This window comes from Corythoichthys intestinalis, chromosome 9 (assembly GCF_030265065.1).
Source record: "Corythoichthys intestinalis isolate RoL2023-P3 chromosome 9, ASM3026506v1, whole genome shotgun sequence".
NCBI lineage: Eukaryota > Metazoa > Chordata > Actinopteri > Syngnathiformes > Syngnathidae > Corythoichthys > Corythoichthys intestinalis.
In genome coordinates, this window is record NC_080403.1 from 21,188,659 (window position 1) to 21,208,676 (window position 20,018).

At 40.3% G+C, this 20,018-nt stretch overlaps 1 protein-coding gene across 1 annotated transcript; it reads right to left on the reverse strand.

Annotated features, from left to right (window-relative positions):
• Window positions 1–281: 281 nt before the first annotated feature.
• On the reverse strand, window positions 282–19,339 carry rbm6 (RNA binding motif protein 6). Its single transcript, XM_057845591.1, has 23 exons — window positions 19,224–19,339; window positions 17,548–17,597; window positions 12,919–14,389; window positions 12,692–12,781; window positions 12,517–12,586; window positions 11,775–11,848; window positions 9,589–9,663; window positions 9,246–9,507; window positions 8,998–9,155; window positions 8,806–8,909; window positions 8,666–8,735; window positions 8,537–8,594; window positions 8,364–8,422; window positions 8,185–8,284; window positions 8,002–8,108; window positions 5,756–6,055; window positions 5,529–5,678; window positions 5,388–5,453; window positions 5,089–5,322; window positions 4,938–5,012; window positions 4,722–4,822; window positions 2,055–2,106; window positions 282–1,968 (listed from the first exon to the last, which is right to left on the reverse strand). The coding sequence occupies exons 2-23, from the start codon at window positions 17,592–17,594 to the stop codon at window positions 1,873–1,875; spliced, it is 3,819 nt and encodes a 1,272-aa protein (XP_057701574.1). The 5' UTR covers window positions 17,595–17,597; window positions 19,224–19,339; the 3' UTR covers window positions 282–1,872.
• Window positions 19,340–20,018: the final 679 nt, after the last annotated feature.

A 20,018-nucleotide genomic window follows, 5' to 3' on the forward strand; every position in this document is an offset into this window, starting at 1 on the left:
TTCCGGTACACTGTACAACTAGGGCTGTCCCAAACGACTAATTTTCTCCCTCTCGATTAGTCAGCTGACTATTTTTACGATCAGTCGACTAATTTAATAATTTTTTAAAAACTTTTTTTTTTTACTAATTTAGCAATGAAATTTTTGATGAGGCTTATTAATTAACAAAAACAATTTGGAACACTTAAATTCTTTATTAAAGTACAAATAAACATGAAAATAACAGCAATAAATCACAAATAAACAATGAGGTCAAATGCTGGTAGCATTAACTAGTGCAAAAGAATGGAATGTAAACAGATTAAGAAACTGAATTTGCCTTTCCAACATGATTCAAAACAATTCTAAAAAAAATATCTAGCATTAATATTATAGTATACTACTATATATAATAGTATAATTATTCATTGCCAATCAGATTTTTCATAAAGAGTGTCATGTTAAAGCTATTCTTAGTGTAGAATCTGAAATCTGAAGTATGTGGGATTAACTCTAGAAATGGTAATTTATACAATAGGCTGAACATGATGTGCTTTTACTTTGAAATTATCACTGGAAGTACATTCGCTAAACTGCCAACCGTAAGCTTTACCTTACGCAAAAAAAGCTCCTTTTGTCATTGCATGTTGTGTCAGTAATCCATTTTTTTTCATTTGCAAATGCTGTTAACAAGCAATTTTGCATGTTTGAAATGTTTGCGTTTTGGAGAAGACTGCCAATGTTTTATAGCAGGCTGAAGTAGGTGGTCTTTTTTCCCATTAGCCTCAATGTATCAATGCTAACGTTTACAGTGTTTAATATAGATGTGTTCCCTTATTTTGTATATCTGAACTTTAATTCTACGGTGTGTTGACCAAGAAACATCTGTAAAAGGAACTGTTCTCATATGCTATCAGCGTGCATGCACAAATGCATGCATGCGTGGCGATAAAACGCCGCCGTGAAAATTACCGCCCTCACTTTTATTTACGGTGCGATAAATGGGCTCATTGCATATCGCGACAGGCTTAGCAACTTCAATACAACATGCCGTTAGTTAGATGGACTTACAATCTACTTGCTTGTAATTGTGTCCCGTCGTCTTCCAAAGTTACAACTGGGTGACGGCGCTTTAGGTGTTCCTTCACGGCTGATGTGCAGCCAAGCTTGGCATTGAAGAGACAGGACACAACAGTGTACCCTCCTTTGCTTCGTTGAAATAAGTCAATGTTCAATAAGTCAATGTTTTGGCCACTCTGGCGCGCTTTTTTGGATTTGTGCCGCTTTCCCCGCTTGCATACCAAGCGCTGACATAAAAAAAATGTCATGAACCCCCCTCTCCCCGCTTAAATATATTCTCCTCGGATCTACTCAATTCAAGTCACCCTTTTTGACTTCATAACGGCGAATTTCACCGAAAAGTGAGAGATTTTCATGCCTGACATGAGATTGGTTCTGTAAAGACATTTAAAGAAATTATGACATAGCTGCATTATTAGTGATAGCATGCCGCTCTTAACGAGATGCTGTATTTTGTGAACATTTTAGTCTACTAAATCCACCCGAGAAAACACGCACAAAAGTTGAGTTCACTTTTTTATGTATAAAAAAAAATTGTGTGCATAATACTGTAGCCACACAAAAAGGATGATGAAAGGAAATACAAGAAAAACTGAAGCTTTAGAACAAACTTTAACCATGAGTCTCTGTGTGGGTATTTTGTTATTACAAGTTTGACACAATTAGTTTGTGTAATGTTCATAATGCACGGCCTGCATGAACTCCACTGGTACAACTGCCATCGCTTTCTCCAAATATTCTAGAGAATGTGTTCACAATGCACGATGGAATGGTGGCGAGGGAGCGGGTTTTCTTCCAAGTGTTTGCCTGAGGTCAGTCCAATTCCTTAAAGCGTGCAAACATGGCCTTACGCACTGCTTGTTTGTAGGTGGCGTGATCCCAAGCGACATGTTCTTTCTTTTGGCGTCTCTGTGGAAATAGGTTTAAAACAGCCATAAATAAGGATAAACATGATGGGAAATGTAATAGGGCAAGTATTAAGGAGGCACACTTACAGGCGGAGGTTCTGAGCCTAAACCAGGTCTTTCAGCGACTTTACTGATCTCCCTAAGGACAAAAATGAATTAGAATTACGTTCAGCCAACAGCTGTCACGATAGATTCGTATGTCGAAAAATTTAGTTATAGTGCTGTAACGCCACGATCTGCAAGGAATCCAGCAGTCATGTTTAACAAACTTGAATTCCAGAAAACAGCTGTACAAGTCTTGTTTTGTTGGTGGCAGTAAATGGTTGAATTCCAGTTGACAAATATAAACGCCCGTGCCAGTGGAACATGAGCAGTGTTAAAAAAAATATTTTTGATTTCACTGATGAGTACACTTTAATATCCCCATCTAGTAAGGGTGTACACTCAGTTCATAAAATTAAAAAAAAAAAAGAATTTTAACAATTATAAATTCTTAAAAATAATGAATGAACAAACTAAGCTTTGAATTCTCAGCAGTAACAACCTGACCATGGCAAATGCAATTATCCAAGTTTAAAGTGTTTTTCTGGAGAAAGCACATATGTGGTTGACGTGACAATATTGAGCTGACTTTACATTGTCTGATTGTGCAGTTTTAAGTGGGTTAACACAGTGGTACCCAACCACCATGCTGGGACAGGTGTCTGTCCATGGCGCATTTGCTAAAGGGGCCACACAGAAATAATTAATTTATTGACAACAACATTCTGGCCTGTGCCTTGTTACACACCAATCTGCAAGTTTAATAATGCAAGATATAATAATAAAACTGGATAGGATGCGGAGTTAGAATCTAGCATCTATTTTTATATATCTATATATATCTATGTATATCTATGCGAAGATGACTGAAAAGACGACTTCTTTTGACAGCATTTTTACAGGACAAAGGCCAATCGGGCGACCCAGAAGAGGTGCGTACAACCTCAAAGAAGAAAACGAAAACTTTTAACAGACAGTACCAAGAATCCTACTAACCGGTTTGTCGTAACAGGTGACTCTCTGGCGCCACTATGCATAATATGTGGTCAAAAGCTAGCAAACACGGCAATGAAGCCTTCAAAGGTGCTTTGGCACATAGAGACTGAGCACCATGGAATAATAGATAAGCCTTTGGAAATTTTTGCGAGCATGAAAGACAGAAACAATGACTGAGGGCTACCACATCAACAAAAGCGACTGCACTGAGAATATTCATACGTTGTGGCGAACCGTTTTGCTAAATCCAAGAAACCTTTCACGATTGGAGAAAAACTCATTACGTCTGCGACCAAGGGTATTTGCCTTCAAATTTTAGGAGAGGCCCCTGTTAAAAAAGGGTTGATTCAGCGTATGGTGAGTTACATTTTGCCTGCGCATAATGTCCTGTTTTTAGCCCCGTCCTGTTATTTTATATTCACTGTATTTTTTTAGGGACGTCCTGATCGCCTATTTTTGCACCTGAGCCCAAGTCACTTGATTTTGAGAATCTGCCGATACCAAGTCCCGATCCGATATCGAAAAAAAAAGTTGTTAAAAAAAAAAGTTTTAATCATGTTACTGTCCCACTGTGCCGGATTTTCAAACAACAGAGAAATGCTTGTCTTTGTTAAATTCTTCATTGAGTGAGTACTCAAATCCGCTCACACTGCTGAGAACAGCCTCTCACTTACACAATGAGGTGCCACACCACACTACCGCTAGTGTTTAACAAGCTAAACGATGATTGACATATCTGCGCCTTTTGATGGTAGCGCTACCAATCTTCTATGGCAAGATCAAAGCTACACCCCTGTCAATCATCGTTAACTTTAAATAGGTAACTCCAGGGCACTGCAGTGCCAACCAAGAGAAGCAGCAGGAGAGAGAGTGAGGCTGGACAAGCATGAAGCAGAAAAATATATTTTTTAAAATTAAAAACCCAATCATTTTCACCAGATTCCCACCCACTCAAAAATGGCGCAACTGGCCTGATTTCTGATTAGATGATCGGATTGGGACATTCCTTGTATTTTTCTGCTACACATTGCCGGTCCGTGGAAAAAGGCACACACCACACCGGTCCGTGGTGCAAAAAAGGTTGGGGACCACTGATTTACAGGACTTTCAGCTATGTTGCCCTTTCGTCATCGAATGAGCTACAAAAAAACCCCTTAAATTACAGGATCTGGTGTCACTTGATGCGTTAATGGCTCTCCTGAAAGACTTGGAAGTAATACATTTGGCTGTAGAAAGTGTAGATGCTATGAATACTGATTTTTTAAAAATTATTATTTTCTCAACTGTTTTTTGTACTTTGTTTTTAACTGTATTTTTGCAACTCTGTTTGTGCTACTTCCCGTCTTGGCCAGGACTCTCTTGTAAAGGGGATTTTTAATCTCAATGAGAGTATTTCTGGGTTAAACAAAGGTAAATATACTTTACAGGCTGTAAAGTCGAAACTACAACTACGGCCATCCATGCGGAAATTCCAACAGGATTTCGGTTCCGCACGTAGCACTTCACTCACGCATTTCATGAGGAAAAAATATGCATAAAACAAAACCGAACAGAGTGCAACCGAACCGAACATGCAAACCCGAAATGGTTCAATACATCTATGTGAACAGTTACAACCTTAATATCTAGTGATTAGGGGGGTAAGGAATGAGTGAATGATTCCGAAAACAGCCAATAATAATTTAGTACATGGAGATTGTGTAAGGCCAGTCGTACCTAGATCCTCCAGCCCAACTGTTATGATGCTGTTGCGGCTGATGGTGATGGTGTTTTCTCCTCTTCTGTTCTGGTGACCTGCCAACTTCCTTGGTGGTCAGCTGTGTGGGGAACATTTAGGAGACATTCACAACCCATATATGGTCGCTGGCAAATGGTGGGGCTAGACAACCATTTACAGTTGCATTTACACCCCAAAAACCCATATAAGCTCACTTGTTTTTCTTGGTTCTCCAGTGCCTCCAGTTCTTTCTTGGACCTTTTGATCTTCAAGTGGATCTCCATGTTTTGCTAAGAGTATAAACAAGTGTTAAAAAGGATAATTCACTCAACCACTGATGGTGTTCGCAGTGCTAGGAGACAGTACTTTGTGCAGGTCTGAGAGCTGCTGGTGGCGAATGAGTGCATCCTTATTGGGGAACTGCCTCCTGCACAGCAAACAGGCGATCTTCTTCCAGTCCGTCAACTTGTCCTCACGTTCTTCAGGTGGTGCTTTGGTGACCTGGCTGCTGCGTGCTACGTCCTCCTTGTCCTCCTCCACTTCGTCATCACTTCCAGCGGCATAATCTGAGGCCAGCATGCCCAAGGAGCCCATCGGGCGCTGACAAGGCAGAACAAGATATGTTAACACCATGAGATGGCCCATGTCTGGAAGGTAACTCCTACCTTTGACTTTTCCTCTTTTTTAAGTGGAGCAAGTGGCTTCTTGAAAAATTCGTCACCACCGGATTTCTGTGGGTGCACAACTACTTTATAAGAGCTGAGAGTAATTAGACGTAAAACTCAACAGATGAGCTCTCATCTAACCTTCCTCTCAAACACAGCAAACCCAGCATCCGCAGACTTGGATTGTTTCTTGTCATCATCCAGGCTGCCTTTCAGCACAGGCGATGGGGAACGTACGCAGTCCTTTTGCCGGTTCTGGATCTTGGCCCAGCGCTCCATATCTTTCATGATCTGAAGATAATAAACATTCCTTCAGTTACTCGTTACCTACATGTACACATCTTTGAGGCATTGGTTTTCCAAACAACCTTCACAGCAGCGATACTTTTTGGCCTATCGTCCTTTTTTATTGAATCGTCGTCGTCTTTCTTCTCAGGGGACGGCGTGTCGTGGTTGTCAGCAGTGACGGACACCTGCGTTGAGGGCATTGGAGGCTCCGACGGTTTCTTCATGTCCAGAGGAGCGTCGGCCGCCGGGTTGGAGAGAATGGCTTGATCCTCGGCCGTCATGACTGGCTGGTGCCCCTGGTTGCCTCCAGGCACTGGGAGGTACGCCTTTGTTGTCGCGTCCCAGTACAGGTACTCTTGGTTTTGAGCGTTGTAAAAGTACTATTGACAAAAAAAACACCTTAGGGTAAGACGCAGTTAGGACATTTCAGTACCTATACTGTAGGTCTATATTCATACTCAAAACGCTGCGATGACTACTACTACTTTCAATGAATGGAAACCGGTTTGTTCCTGTGGCAATGGCAAAGCAGAAACATTTATGTGTGATTTACATCGTATACTTTCCACAATTCTGAGGACATTTCTTGGCTGATCACTTAAAAATATAGATTTGTTCTTGCTCTGCCTACGATATACCCTCCAACCAAGTTTGATCACTATCCGATTTATAGTCTTCAAATAAAGCAGGACAGCCTGGTTGACTGTGGTGAATTATCGTTATGATGATAGTGCAGCACCTATTCTACTCATGTGTTATATCACAATACGACACACAAGCAGGTGGGAGCCATGTGGAGATTCTTTAAGGTTATCACGGACAGCGACGCTAAAACTAACCTAAAATAATTTCTATAGACCCCACTCACATGACGTCACAACCACGCCTCCGCGCCATATTGTCCGTCAGCTCGTCGTGTTTACGCATTACCGCTACGTAAATTCCTCCTATTATGGCGTGTTTTTCTGCTCGTTAACATTAATAATCAAAATGGTGAAGGCGTGTGTGGCGGTTGGTTGCAGTAACAGAGAAAACAGACGGAGAGACTTGAAGTTCTACCGTATTCCGAGAGACCCGGAGAGGAGAGCGAGATGGACTGCTGCAGTTCGACGAGAAAACAGGGCACCAAACGATAACCACAGACTATGTAGTAGTCATTTTATACCTGGTAAGATGCATTTAATATCTATTTAGAGGGTTTTGGCCTGACAACCACAATTAAGATCATTGCGAGGCTAATCGCCGACAAAATACAGTTTTAAATTCAAGATGTTTATTTCTTCCGCCATCATTATTTTTTGAATAATATTTAGCTGGTACCAATTGAAAAAAGCTGGCCTCGTCTACAGATAATCAGTTAAACAGGGGTGTCCAAACTTTTTGCAAAGGGGGCCAGATTTGGTGTGGTAAAAATGTGGGGGGCTACCTTGGCTGATTTACATAGAACAATATATTTAAACAATTTTTAGCAAGCCCTTCTGTGTGTCACATTTGCTTTACTATTATTTTTTAAATTCATAATTTCAACAATCTCACCTTTTGGCGTTCTCTTTTGACACTCGGGCTCTTGCGAAATACTGCTGCTGTGAAATTAAACTAGCTTCAAGTTGCTATAATTTCTCGCTGCGTATCTTCCTTGTAACGTTGTCGTACAGGTCAGTGTCTTGTTTGGTAATATCGCGTCACATCGAACTCTTTGAAAACAGCGACTGTCTCTTTGCAAATAAGGCAGACACAGTTGTTGCGTATTGTATTGAAGAAATAGTCCAATATCCACCTATCCTTGAAGCGTCGGCCATCGCAGTCAACTTTTTTTTTATTGATTGTCGCCATTTTAGAAAATTGAAAGTAAAGGGTCACACGGGGTAATATTGCTTATAGTGCTGCTCTTAAAGTTTTTCAAAGTTTCGTGAGAATAGGCTGAATTTCTGTGGACAAGATAGTTGTAGATATCAGGGTAGCAGATGTCAGGCAGAGACGGCGAAGACAGCGGGTCGAAAAATATCGATTTAGGCATCAAATATGGATCTAGCGAATGGATAGACTGAAGCTTTTCCACATAACGCCTTTTGTGCAACGGATCCAATGAGTTTACAGCGTCTGAAAGCCCCGGGGCTTCCATGAATTGCAGTATAAATTGCACGACAAATTGAAACCATTGAGAATACGGATAAACAATGACGGACAATATGGTGGCCGGATACAGCGACACGTCATTGTGTGACGTTGGTGAGTGGGGTCTATACTACATGAACAACAAACATACACAGTCAATATTACATTCTGAAGTTATTAATGCATTCAAGTTCTGGTCTTACATACTCACCCTGGAGCCAGGGTCATAGTACAAGGTGGTCTCAGGGTCATAGTAGAAGCCTGACGTAGCATCATACAAGTAGCTGGACGTATCTGGTGCCTCGGCATCTGCAGGGACTACGACAAAATGCGTTTTTTGTTGCTGCATGCCGTTTCATACCAATTTTTAATCATGTTCTCTGGATGTTCTTACCATATGATTGATCAGCGGGTGTCACGGCATCAGTGGCAACATGAGCTTCAGTCGCCTGGTAAGAAGCATCTTGAGCTTGACTGGCATCATAGCCACTTCCCTTTTAGATGAAATGTTATAGGGAATGAAATTTATCTATAGTGCCCAGTTTTAACATCAAGCATTGACATTACACCTACTTGGCTGATGTTGGCATCTCCCAAGGGAGGTGCATTACTATTATTAGTCGGCAAACCAGCTAAGATTGGAAAAAAGACCAGTATTTCAAGTTCATTCACATTCCCGGGTACTTTAAATAATCTTTACAAAGGAAACAAAACAAAAGCCTGTGCAGGAGAGAAAGACGGCTTACCTTGCACTCCAGGTGGTTGTTGCATGGAGGGTTGCGGCTGGGGGTAAAATTGTTGTGCCTGAAACGACAGACAGAATAATCACAAGTGGCCTGATCATTTTAGTCCTTATAAATAACAACGCAACGGACCTCCATCATATTGGATGCAGCCCGATAGCCTGGTGAAGAGTTGCTTGTCCTGTCAAACTCTCTTCTGAAACTACAACAGATACGCAAAATGGGGGTCGTATCAAGTGAGATCCATCCCAAAATACGACCAGATGATTTACCTCTGGTTCTTGAGGGGTTTTGCAACCTCCGCATACACTCTATACCCATCGATACAAAGAGGATTGGGCCTAGTGAGGAGTAGGTCGACCAAGCGGGTAACTTGCTATAAACAAACAAAACAAGACTTGTTAACACTCATTGTAGAGTAACCACAGCGAACATACGTAATGTATGGCTTTCCCGTAAGGCACCTCATGGGAGTCCATGTCGATAAAGCAGAAGCACTTTGCTCCGGGTGTCTTGGCCTTGATTAGACGAATGTTTCTCTCATCCAGATAAGCATACGGATCCAAAGCTTTGAGGATGGCCTCGACTGTGGTGTTTGGCATGATATTTTTTATGATCATGGCTGTTCAGGGAGGCAAGAAAAGTGCAGTTATGTTAAAAATGAATAATACATTAGCCCATTGCATTACAAGTGGAAGACAAGAATACTTACTTTTACTGTCCTTAAAGACTGATTTGGACTGATGGGAATTGTGGTGAGGGGAATGCTGATGACCCCAAGACTCTGCTTGCGTCTCGCTTTCCTGTTCCTGATACTGCTGGTCCATCTGCTGCTGCCAGGCCTCAGGAGTGAGGTCAGAGTTGCGTTGCCACTGGGTGGGAGGCATCGGCTCCATGGGGCCTTTGATGGTTCCACCATTCTGGCCGGATTCAAATTCGTCTGATGGATGATTGGGTCTGGACAACTGTGACTCCTTGGGTGAAGGCAAGGTGCGATGAGAGTCCTTGCTCACCAAAAGTCTATTCTAAATGACAGTGACCTTTACAGTACTTACATGAATACTTGCGTCACTATCATCTGGATGAGAGTAGCTAATGGATACAGTTCTAGTGCCAACCTTGAGGGACCCCTGCAACAAGAGCACATGTATGCCATCAGAAAGAGCCTTTAAAAGGGGTCAATAATGCCAATAACCAACATGCAGTGTGGCAGGGGTACTTATGGTGGTACACTGATCCAAGAGCCAGTACCATCCTTCTCAAGGACAGTAAGCCCCCCTCGAGTAAGCTATAGTATTTCGGTAACTATAAGTGACGCCTGCATGTATTGATTGTCGTTGTACTTAAAGAACACCTGAACTGATTTGATAAATGAGCCATCTTATGATACCTAAAACATCACAGCCTCAAACTGTCCTCTTCTAAAGCACATTGTCTAAAACCCCAAAAGCACAATTCCATCACAGAGAACAAATTATCCAAAAGAGAAAATGGACAGTTTCACTGCTTAATCAAAATGGTGACCTCTGCCACTAACTCACAAGTGAGACTTCAGCGAAAGGATCCCAACAAATTGCTGTCTACAAAAAGCCCTGCCGTGATCTCGGGAATACATGCATGTTTAGAAAAACCTTGTGTTTCACAAGCGCAGATTTGTCAACAAGTCTAGTCAGTAAAACGCAATTCAAATAGTACATTTACACATGGAAAGTCACACCATATAGTATAAGCTATTCTCTGAAATTGACATTTGGACTTTGAATGATATTGAAACTACTAACTAATCTTGATTTTTTTTTTTTTAAAGACCAGGAAAAAAGGAATTTTCCAACATCAACACCATACAATAAGGGAAAAAGTCACTCCATTCCCATTTCCCCCCACTTCTCTTAGAAGAGCAAATTCAAGACAGTGCATTCAATGTGTCACCATGACGAATCGACTGAAAAGAAACCCAGAAGCAAAGACGGTAAGTCTCACAGTGGACCAATTCCATCAGGTATTACAAATACCTTGAAAAAAATGAAATGCCAATAAGATTCAGAATCTGAAGACTAACAAGTCACCAGCCACTTCTGTGAATAACAACATTTGATTAGATTGGCTCAGGTACAAATCCTCAAAGCCTGGTTCTTATGAATCGTATGGTAATAACAGCAGAGAAGCCATGGTATTTCAGTAAAGAAGAAATGTTTGCTAGGTCAGATTAGCAAACTTGAGAAGCATGGAGACATGACACAAGGATGTGCTTTTTAAAGGCCACTTTCAAAGATGTTCACCACAAAATCTTCAGGCCTCATTGTGAATAATAAAAAAAAGATGGGTTACAAAGACCCAAAGCATCTCTGACCCATAATGTGGTTCTGACAATACCTTACCATTGCTCAAGCTAATGATCTTAGGCCAGAACGTTTTCATAGCCTCTCCTGAAATACTTCCCACAGGCAAGAGGCTTACTCTTTGGACAATGCATTTCCCGTTTTTGTCATCAGAGTGAACACTAGAGCAAAGACACTAAGGAGCTGAAAGTCGACTTGATGTCTCTCACCTGGGGACATCGATACTTTTTTTCCACGTCACCTGGTTGAACATGTTTTTGATCCCATAAAAACTCATTTTCCCCATTTTCACTGGTTACACTGGTGAAAAACAGCAAGTAGGAAGGGCTCGCCATGTCTACAGGTGGCAACCTAGACCCAAAAACTAGTTGTTGGTCAAATGAGTTTAATGATCGACCAAAGCTATTTCAAGATTTGAGAGGATATTTTCTGGCTTTCACTTTTACAGGAACGCGATTAAAATTAAATTCGCTGACACTAACATTAGCGGATGCCTTATCAGATGAGCTCTCATAGAACCTGCACTACAGTAATTTTTATGTTTGAAATTCCACATGCTTAAGACACTGCTGCCTGTTTGCAGTTTCCACCGACCTGTCGATTTCAGTGTAGTGCCTGTGTTGCCATTTCCAAAACAGGTGATTTGTGAATAATCAACTTCAAGTTATGTCTCATTGGGAAAAGGGACTAACCGAACAAATGAAATTATTTTTTCGTTCTGATGTTTGTTGGGTTTTAAGAGCAGAAATCACTCGATCGTTAGTTTCTGCAACATAAGAACTGGGAAAGCAAACCCCACTATCTCCCCAGTCCATTTCTCTCCTAATCTACTAATTGCCCTCTCGACCACTCGTAATCCTGTTGGGAGAGGCGGCCTTGGTCGAGTGACGAGGATAGGCCACCTTGTTGGACTCCATGAAGCGGACTGCATCCTCGAGGTTTAAAAACTCCACATAGGCCGTATCGTAGCTGTAACCTGGGGACAGCATTTGAAATACAGATGGGGTTTTGTTAGTCAGTTCCAGTAACCACAGTCAGCCCGCTATAACATTTGACAGCAGTGCGTTTAAACATCGAGATGAATAAAATATTCCCCTGCGAGGGAGCTTCAGTGACTAACTAAAATACTGTACCTTCTAAGGAACATTTGCATGTTAACAGGTTTTATGGTAGTCCACCTTCTGATGACAGTTTTTGGTAGGCAACATTTTGAGAAAGGCTTTATTTTAGCTAAAGGGCAATGTGGCATTTGAGTTCATTTCTGTTCGTGACATTTAGGCAAAACAAAGAAAATATCCATAAACAGTACCACGTCTGCCTCCAAAAACATTCACGCTATTCAAAGATCTGACAAAGGGTCCTACGTAATTGTCACTGAAGGACACACAAACACACACAAATCACTCCCATTCAAGGTTCACAGTGAATCCAACTCCTGGCAATGGCCCAACATCCCAACATCGCAAATGATGGCATTATGGGCTTCCCTTTGTTAAGTGGCAAGGATCACACAGTCCAAGGACAAAAGCAACCATGAGGAATAAATAAGGAAGCGTGCGGAGGTGCGAGCATCGAAAGCGTCATATCGAGGGACATGTAAGCGATCGAGTGCCCCAAACAGTTTCAAAAGCTCACAGTCTTTACCTGGGACAACATTTTTAATCTTCATCCCTGGTTGTGGCAACCCATCTTGAACTGTAAAGGCACCAAGAATCTGCAAACCGAAAAAGCCAAAATGCTTAATATAACTGAGAGTAATTTGTAATACTGTAAAAATCAATGGGGTAAAAGAAAAATAATAAATTGTGTGTCTGATTACCTGCTCCACCGTAGCAGTCTTTGGAATGCCACTTATGGATAATGTTGTGGACACTTTATCCGCCACTGACGCATTCCTATAATCTTGATCCTTTCACAGAAGTGTCAAAATTCGTTATAACCAAACTATAACCAAGAGTGACGAGCATAACCAATCCAGAATTCTGTCGACTGTGTGGAATTGATCGTTTATCATTCCTCTATTTCAAAGACTAAATACAGACTTACCTTAGAACCAGATGCACTGAAGTCTGGGGCAACTGGTGTTTTGGACTCCTCAATCAATGGTGTTGCCTGAAGATCCCCCTGCTTGTAGTCAAACATCCTTCCAGAAGCTGTCCTATAATCAATGTCTCGGTAGTCTTGGTCCCCGCTTTGGAAATCTTCCAGTTCCGCCATCTGACTTGTAGTCTGCCCTTCACTGTATGGAATATCTGTAAGTCCTTTAAAACTATCCTTTGGATCCACAAGCTCCTGACTTAGCAGTTTGTTGTGGTAATTTTCATCAAGCTTTGATTTCTTGTGACTCTGTTCAGAGTCTCTTTCTGCAAGCCAGTGTTTACTCTCATTTCCTCTTACTGGAGGGGCAGCAAGGAGAGTTCTGTCTTGAGGGGAGTTTCTACCAAGTGGAGGGCGATCTCGTTCAGCAAATAGACCACCGCGAGGGAAATGGACATCTTTCCCCAGAAAATCAAGAGGCGGTCTATCCCTCTCAAGAAATGCTGGTGGATCTCGGCTGGTATCCTGGTATACAGGATCTCTTCTAAAACTTGCTGGCTGAGAGAGCTGAGAATCACCTTTCATTCCTTTATCTGAGAAAGGGGGTTGATCCTTTTGGCGGTTCTTCCATTCCTCGGCAAGAGTCATCTCTTCACCGCTCCTATAGTCCATAAGGGGACTACCGCACGAATTTGGACCCTTGTTCATTCTGGACTGTTCTTCTGGACCCTTGAAGTCAGATCTTTGTGACCCACTGGTATCTGCAGGCATGCCAGATCTTGTCCTGTCCATTGGAGGGGCATTATTTCCAAATCTTAAGGGAGACCGCTCTCTGCTTTGAAATTCAGGCGGCGGACCAGGATGATTTCGAAAATCCATATCCGACTCAAATCCACCCCTTGGATTAAGAGGTGGTCCTCCTCTTCTATCCATGTCCATTCTCCTCCTCTCATAAGACGGCGTGTCCATGTTAAAACGACTGTTATCATTCATGCCCAAGGGAGTCCGCATGTTCCTGAAGTCATCATCTGTCATTCTGTCCATTGAATAACCTCTCCTTCCGTCCAGGTTAGGATTATTGAAGCGAGGCATATCATCATGAAACGTGTCTCTGACTCTCATGTCCATATGTCTGCTGTTTTTTTCCCAAGTCGGCATATCTCTGCCGCCCATATCAAGTCCAGAGAAACCTGGTGAATGCATTAAATCGTCTTTCGGGTTACCATCAAACTGCCCTCGGAAATTTAAATCTGGCCCTGGGACAGATCTGTAAAAATCTCTGTCCATTGCTCTACCATGCATATCACGTGAATTCGTGTCATGCCCCCACATTGGTGGACTGTCCATTCTTCTCATATCCATCGGTGGTGGATCTGGTGGACCCATATGGCCCATAGGTCTCATACTCATCCCATCTCTACCCCTAAATTCAGACATGGGATGATCTCTTCCCCTATACATGTCTCCATGGTGATTACCTCTGTAATAAAGGTCATTATCATTAATTGAGGGTCTGCAACAATCTAGAGCTATATTAATTGTCCAATTCTAATTAAATGCTGGTATGTTTTTTTTCCTTTCAAGTAGGCATGTGCCGGTATGAGATTTTGACGGTACGATAACCGTGAGCAAAAATACCGCGGTTTCACGGTATCACGGTATTGCAATTATAGCTCCCCAAAATTTTGAGATGTATGGGTTAAAAAAAACAAAAAAACTTTTTTCCATTGAACAGGATTTTTTTTTTTCAGACCATAGTTGCAAATTGGAACATGAATATATTGTTAAAATAAATAATCAATAAAAAAATATTTGAAATAAAATTAAAATAAATATAACTTATAGACTATACTCACAGCCACAGCTCAAGTTGCACAAGATTCCAGCAAGAACAAAATAATTTCTATAAAGTAGGGCTGTCAAACGATTAAAATTTTTAATCGAGTTAATTACAGCTTAAAAATTAATTAATCGTAATTAATCGCAATTAATCGCAATTCAAACCATCTATAAAATATGCCATATTTTTCTGTAAATTATTGTTGGAATGGAAAGATAAGACACAAGATGGATATATACATTCAACATAAGGTACATAAGGACTATTTGTTTATTATAACAATAAATCAACAAGATGGCATTAACATTATTAACATTCTGTTAAAGCGATCCATGGATAGAAAGACTTGTAGTTCTTAATAGAAAAATGTTAATACAAGTTAGAGAAAGTTTATATTAAAACCCCTCTTAATGTTTTCGTTTTAATAAAATTTGTAAAATTTTCAATCAAAAAATAAACTAGTAGCCTGCCATTGTTGATGTCAATAATTACTTACTCAATGCTCATGGATGCCTATAAAATCAGTCGCACCCAATCGCCAGCAGAGGGCGGCAAAACTCCATAAAACACAACAAGTGAGCGTTTCAATGTGTACTGTCATTTAAAACTCCCTGAGCGGGGCATCTGCGTTAATTGCGTCAAATATTTTAACGTGATTAATTAAAAAAATTAATTAACGCCCGTTAACGCGATAATTTTGACAGCCCTACTATAAAGTAAAAACACTTCTGAATAAAATTTTTAAAAATGTATACTGCATGACTTTTTTTTGAGGGTGGAAAAGCTTAAGTGAAGTTTCGCCATTTTCAGCCACTGTGTCAACTCTAGTCTACATGATGTCATGTTCTTTTTAACACAAATGCATAAGGAATTCATAAGTTAGGTAAAAATGTATAAGTTAGTTAAAATGTCAATATTGTTGTGGAAAGGTTTCATCTAAAAAATAAAAAAAAAAAACACATTGGGAGTGAGACCTCACCTTGATCCAGCGAACGTGGATTTGTGCTTAGGGCAAGATCATCGTTCGCAATTAGCGATCTTTGATGCTATCACTTTTTCCCCTTCATTCAAGCGAACCAAGCTTGTTTTCTCACTCTGCGGCTGTAACACTCAACGAAGTTGCTCTCCCAGCTGAGCCTAGGCTAACATTCATCTTTGTAAGCTTTTACTTAGTTTGTATATTGAATTTGAAAGGAAAATGTGTGTTTTGTTTTTGGCGAACTTTTCCCATGGTGCTAATCTGTGGAAGCTACTCACATGGAAAAATCTAATTGTACAACATTTTAAATGTATTCATTTTGTACATTAAACTTACCACGATTTGAGAGCTCAATAAATTGAAGAACAGTACGCCTTATGTTTGAAGTAATTGTTTTTGGGTTAGCTGGCTGTGTAGCCGATAGCGTCACTTTCACACACGGTAGCAAACGGGAGGGGGTGAGCGCTGCTGCGCACAGCCGCTTCTGGCTGCATTTTTGACACAAGAAAAATAGCGAATACCGTCCTACGGTCTGATGGAAAATTTTAGTGGTTTTGAAACCGCGACGTTTTCACACCACGGTAAACCGTGAAACCGGTAACCGGCACATGCCTACTTTCAAGTTAAACATTTATAACTCCCATGCAAACAGTACAGTGGTACCTTGAGGTACGAAAGCTTTGGTACACTATCTGGGCCTTTGCGAGGCAAAGCCCCATATAATTACGAAAAATTATACAGCATACGAAAGATAAAATGTACTGTAATGGATAATTCCCGCTAACAGCAATTCAATTGTTTAACTACATTTGGTTATAAATGTAGTCAAACAAAATACATACAACAATGTGATACACAAAGCTCATGTATATGAAACAAAAGAAAAATATAACTTACAAGCGATGCTTTTTTAAAAGCATAAACAGCGAGATGAAATAGCAAGAACTGCAATGATGCAATTAATGGATGCTGGAGTAGGCTTGTCTTTTAGCACTCAGTGTGAGTAGTAATGTAACAGCGTTTGTATAATGAGCTGGAACCTTAAAAAAAAAAAACTAGTTACACTCAAGCGCCAATACTGGGCGACAAAGCAATAAAAATAAAGACAGGCAAGCAGAGGGCATCAGAGTACCATAAGATCCTGCTGCTCTATTGGTCAGAATCTTTCCTATAATGCTCAGTTCATAGAACATGCCCTCCCATTGGCCTATTGTTGGTCTCACTTTTACTTTCAGACATTGCCTCACCTGAAAAAGAAAGGTTCCGCATTTTTAAATTTTTTTCTTTGCATTATGTTCTATCATCAACTTCATTACAGCTTTTAACGGTTCGGGGAAGAATATTGAAATATTCAAATGTGTTTGGCTCTCTGTGGTTTACCCCGATTATAAAATTTAATGTTGTGTTTCAGTCGAACTTTGAACGAATTAGGTGATTTGTGATATGTAATACGTGAGTCGTTATACGAAAAAAAAATCATGATACGAAAGCCACTTGAACCAATTAATTTCGTATCTTGAAGTACCACTGTACTATATTAATAACAAATAAATTAGTAATGTGAAAAACATTTACCATTTGGTATTTTCTTAAAAACTTGCAATGAGCACTTAAAATTATTCTGAAATATGGGTATGGCAGTCTTTACACAAACTTTTGGAGTGCTGTTCATGACCTCAAAATGTCAAATTTGCAAAACTTACTAATGCCTTTATAGATTAGCGTTTCTCTTCGGCATTATGCAATTAATTTTTATACAGAGTAGATTTAAAAAAGCAATACTGAGCTCGTTGCAGACAAAAAATAACTGATTATTTACCTAAATGGAGGTCTTCCCCTTGATCCTTGCCCTGGTCCATCCCACATTTCCTAGACATAGTATCATGAAAAACGCACAAATTATTTACAGATCGAATCAGGCAAAACTCCATAGTTTTATTGACATGAAACAAGTACAGCAGAGTTGCAATTTCCAATCTCACCTATTGACACAAATCTTCCTGTAGAACATAAACTGTCAGTTGAAAAACCCTGTCTTCCAGTAGAATATAAACAATCATCTGAAAAACCCTAAAGGTACGTTCGGCACCTTTCCTACCTATGAGCCTTTAAGAGGCGGCGCCTTGTGGGCTGAAGTGACTGTGCTTGAGTGTCTGGGTGAGAAGTGAGCTTGCTTGAGCTTCTAATGAGATACAATAAATGATTGAAATGTGTATTGGTCACTGGCCCTCCTTGCATTAAAGCAGTGGGTTCAATCGAACCCCAGGGGATCGGTGAGTAAGTCTAAAGGGTCCGTCGAAGGTTAAGAGACACAGGGCCATATTTTTCTACACTGACTAAAGGCAAAGTGTCATTGTAGACTAGGTTTTGGACTGGTTTTTCCCCCAATTTACAGGCTTCATTCTGTTTCTTTCAACTGCTAGCCTTCGATCTAATGGGAGGAGAAACTGGTTTGCTCAGTGGAAGGTTGCGTCATATTTACACTATGAAAATAGTATGTGATGCAACACTAAAATGAGAATGTAGACATGAAAACAAAAAAACAAAAAAATCATTTTCCAACATGAAAATCAACAGCAAAAGGCACAATTATTTAGAGTACGTTAACTACATTTGAAATTTCAAGTAATTTGAATGGGAATTAACTCAGATATCAGCTTGCTATATAGCTAAGCTATAGCAGTTTTGAATTTGAAAAAAAAAAAAAGCTTTATTATTTAATTCCGAAGGGTTCAGTGTATGCACATGTTAAACTTGCGGGGTTCAGTACCCTTTGCAAGGTTAAGCATTAAAGAATGATTACAGTAAAAAAAAATTAAAGTCACAGTTTAAATGTTTAAAATATAATAAGGCTAAATCAAAATTAGAAATGTCAACTTTTATCTATATATGTATGATTGTGAGGCGGCTACATAATGCTTAAGTGTTTGGGATCACCGTCTATGCCCATGGGATGAGGTTTAAGTTAAAAATAGGTGCAAAAATAAAATCAGTTGTGGGGCATCCAATACTTGAGAATTTTCTCAGCTTTATTTTGATCCTTAAGCCGGTCTGTAGCGATTGGTCATAGAACATCAGTAAGCATGACAAAAAGTGAGTGCAGCGCTCTTAAAGTAAAATTTAAGTTTAATAAGAGAGAAGTCTGCTCACGTCAATCAATAGCTGCTCCCATGATGCGCTACAATGCCAGAAAAGAGCGGCCCGCTAACGTTTGAGGTGATCAACGCGTCGAGTAATGCACTAAAACTAAGCAAATGTTGAAAGTCCGCAATGTACAATTAGTGATGGACAAAACTATAAGGTAATCTGTTTTCTTTCAAACAATGTTTATAGGCGCTTATCTGTCGGGACCTGGCTAGAGCTAGCATTAGCTTGGCAGCCATTTCACCTAAACGTTCAATCCCTCGAGTTTTGCCGCTAAACTTAATGAACGCATTGATTACATACGATATTTCCCCATATACATATTTATTTTAACTGTTATTATGCACCCACCTCGGCCGCTTTGAAGCTTCCTTGTCAGTGAAATTAGCACAGGCAGGGCTAACGAAAAGGTACCGAGTCCGAAGACTGCTAGCTGCGAATCACGTGACTTACGACGTAGCGGAATACTTCCGGTAGTCATAAATGAACAACGTCATTGCGAAGATCCCAACGGTGAACGTGCGTTTGTCTGTCTGTGTCCGTCCGTCCAGACCAGGGGTCCTCAAATACAAATCTTGAAGGTCCATAATTATTTTTTTCATACAAGCATGGGTCCATTTAGTAATGTCGGTCAAGTACAAGGCAGGTCGAAGGTGGCAAAGGTGGTTTTCTTTCGACCAAACAAAAATGCAATGCACATTCAGATTAAATAAAAATAAATTAACAAAACATTTTCTTGACTTAAAATAATAGTAATAAAAAAAGACATGCAAGTACAATAGTTACACATGTACACTAAATAATTGACAAATCTGTCATTAAGGAGCAAACAATAACTATTGACAGTACATTTTTTAACTGTAAAACACTGCTGAACAAAAGAGAAAACGTGCAAATAGTAGTACTGTACATGTTCGCATGTACAGAACATAAATGACAAGCTCTGTCATTAAGGTGCAAACGTAATAATTATTGGCAGTAACTTTAACCGTAAAACACTGCCAGGGGCAGACTGGGACTAAAAAGCAGCCCTGGACTTAGACTCAGCCCAGCCCACAAGAATCGCTGTATGAAGGGAAACACACCCTTTTGGGGGGTCCAGGGGCATGCCCCCCCGGGAGAATTATTATAATTTTTTTTTTTACA

Coding starts and splice junctions, on each gene's coding strand:
- rbm6 (XM_057845591.1), bottom strand. CDS start 17,594: ATGTGGGATGGACCAGGGCAAGGATCAAGGGGAAGACCTCCATTTAG. Junction 8,423..8,536: donor ACAACCACCTGGAGTGCAAG/GTAAGCCGTCTT, acceptor TTCCAATCTTAG/CTGGTTTGCCGACTAATAAT. Junction 5,679..5,755: donor AAAGTATCGCTGCTGTGAAG/GTTGTTTGGAAA, acceptor TATTATCTTCAG/ATCATGAAAGATATGGAGCG.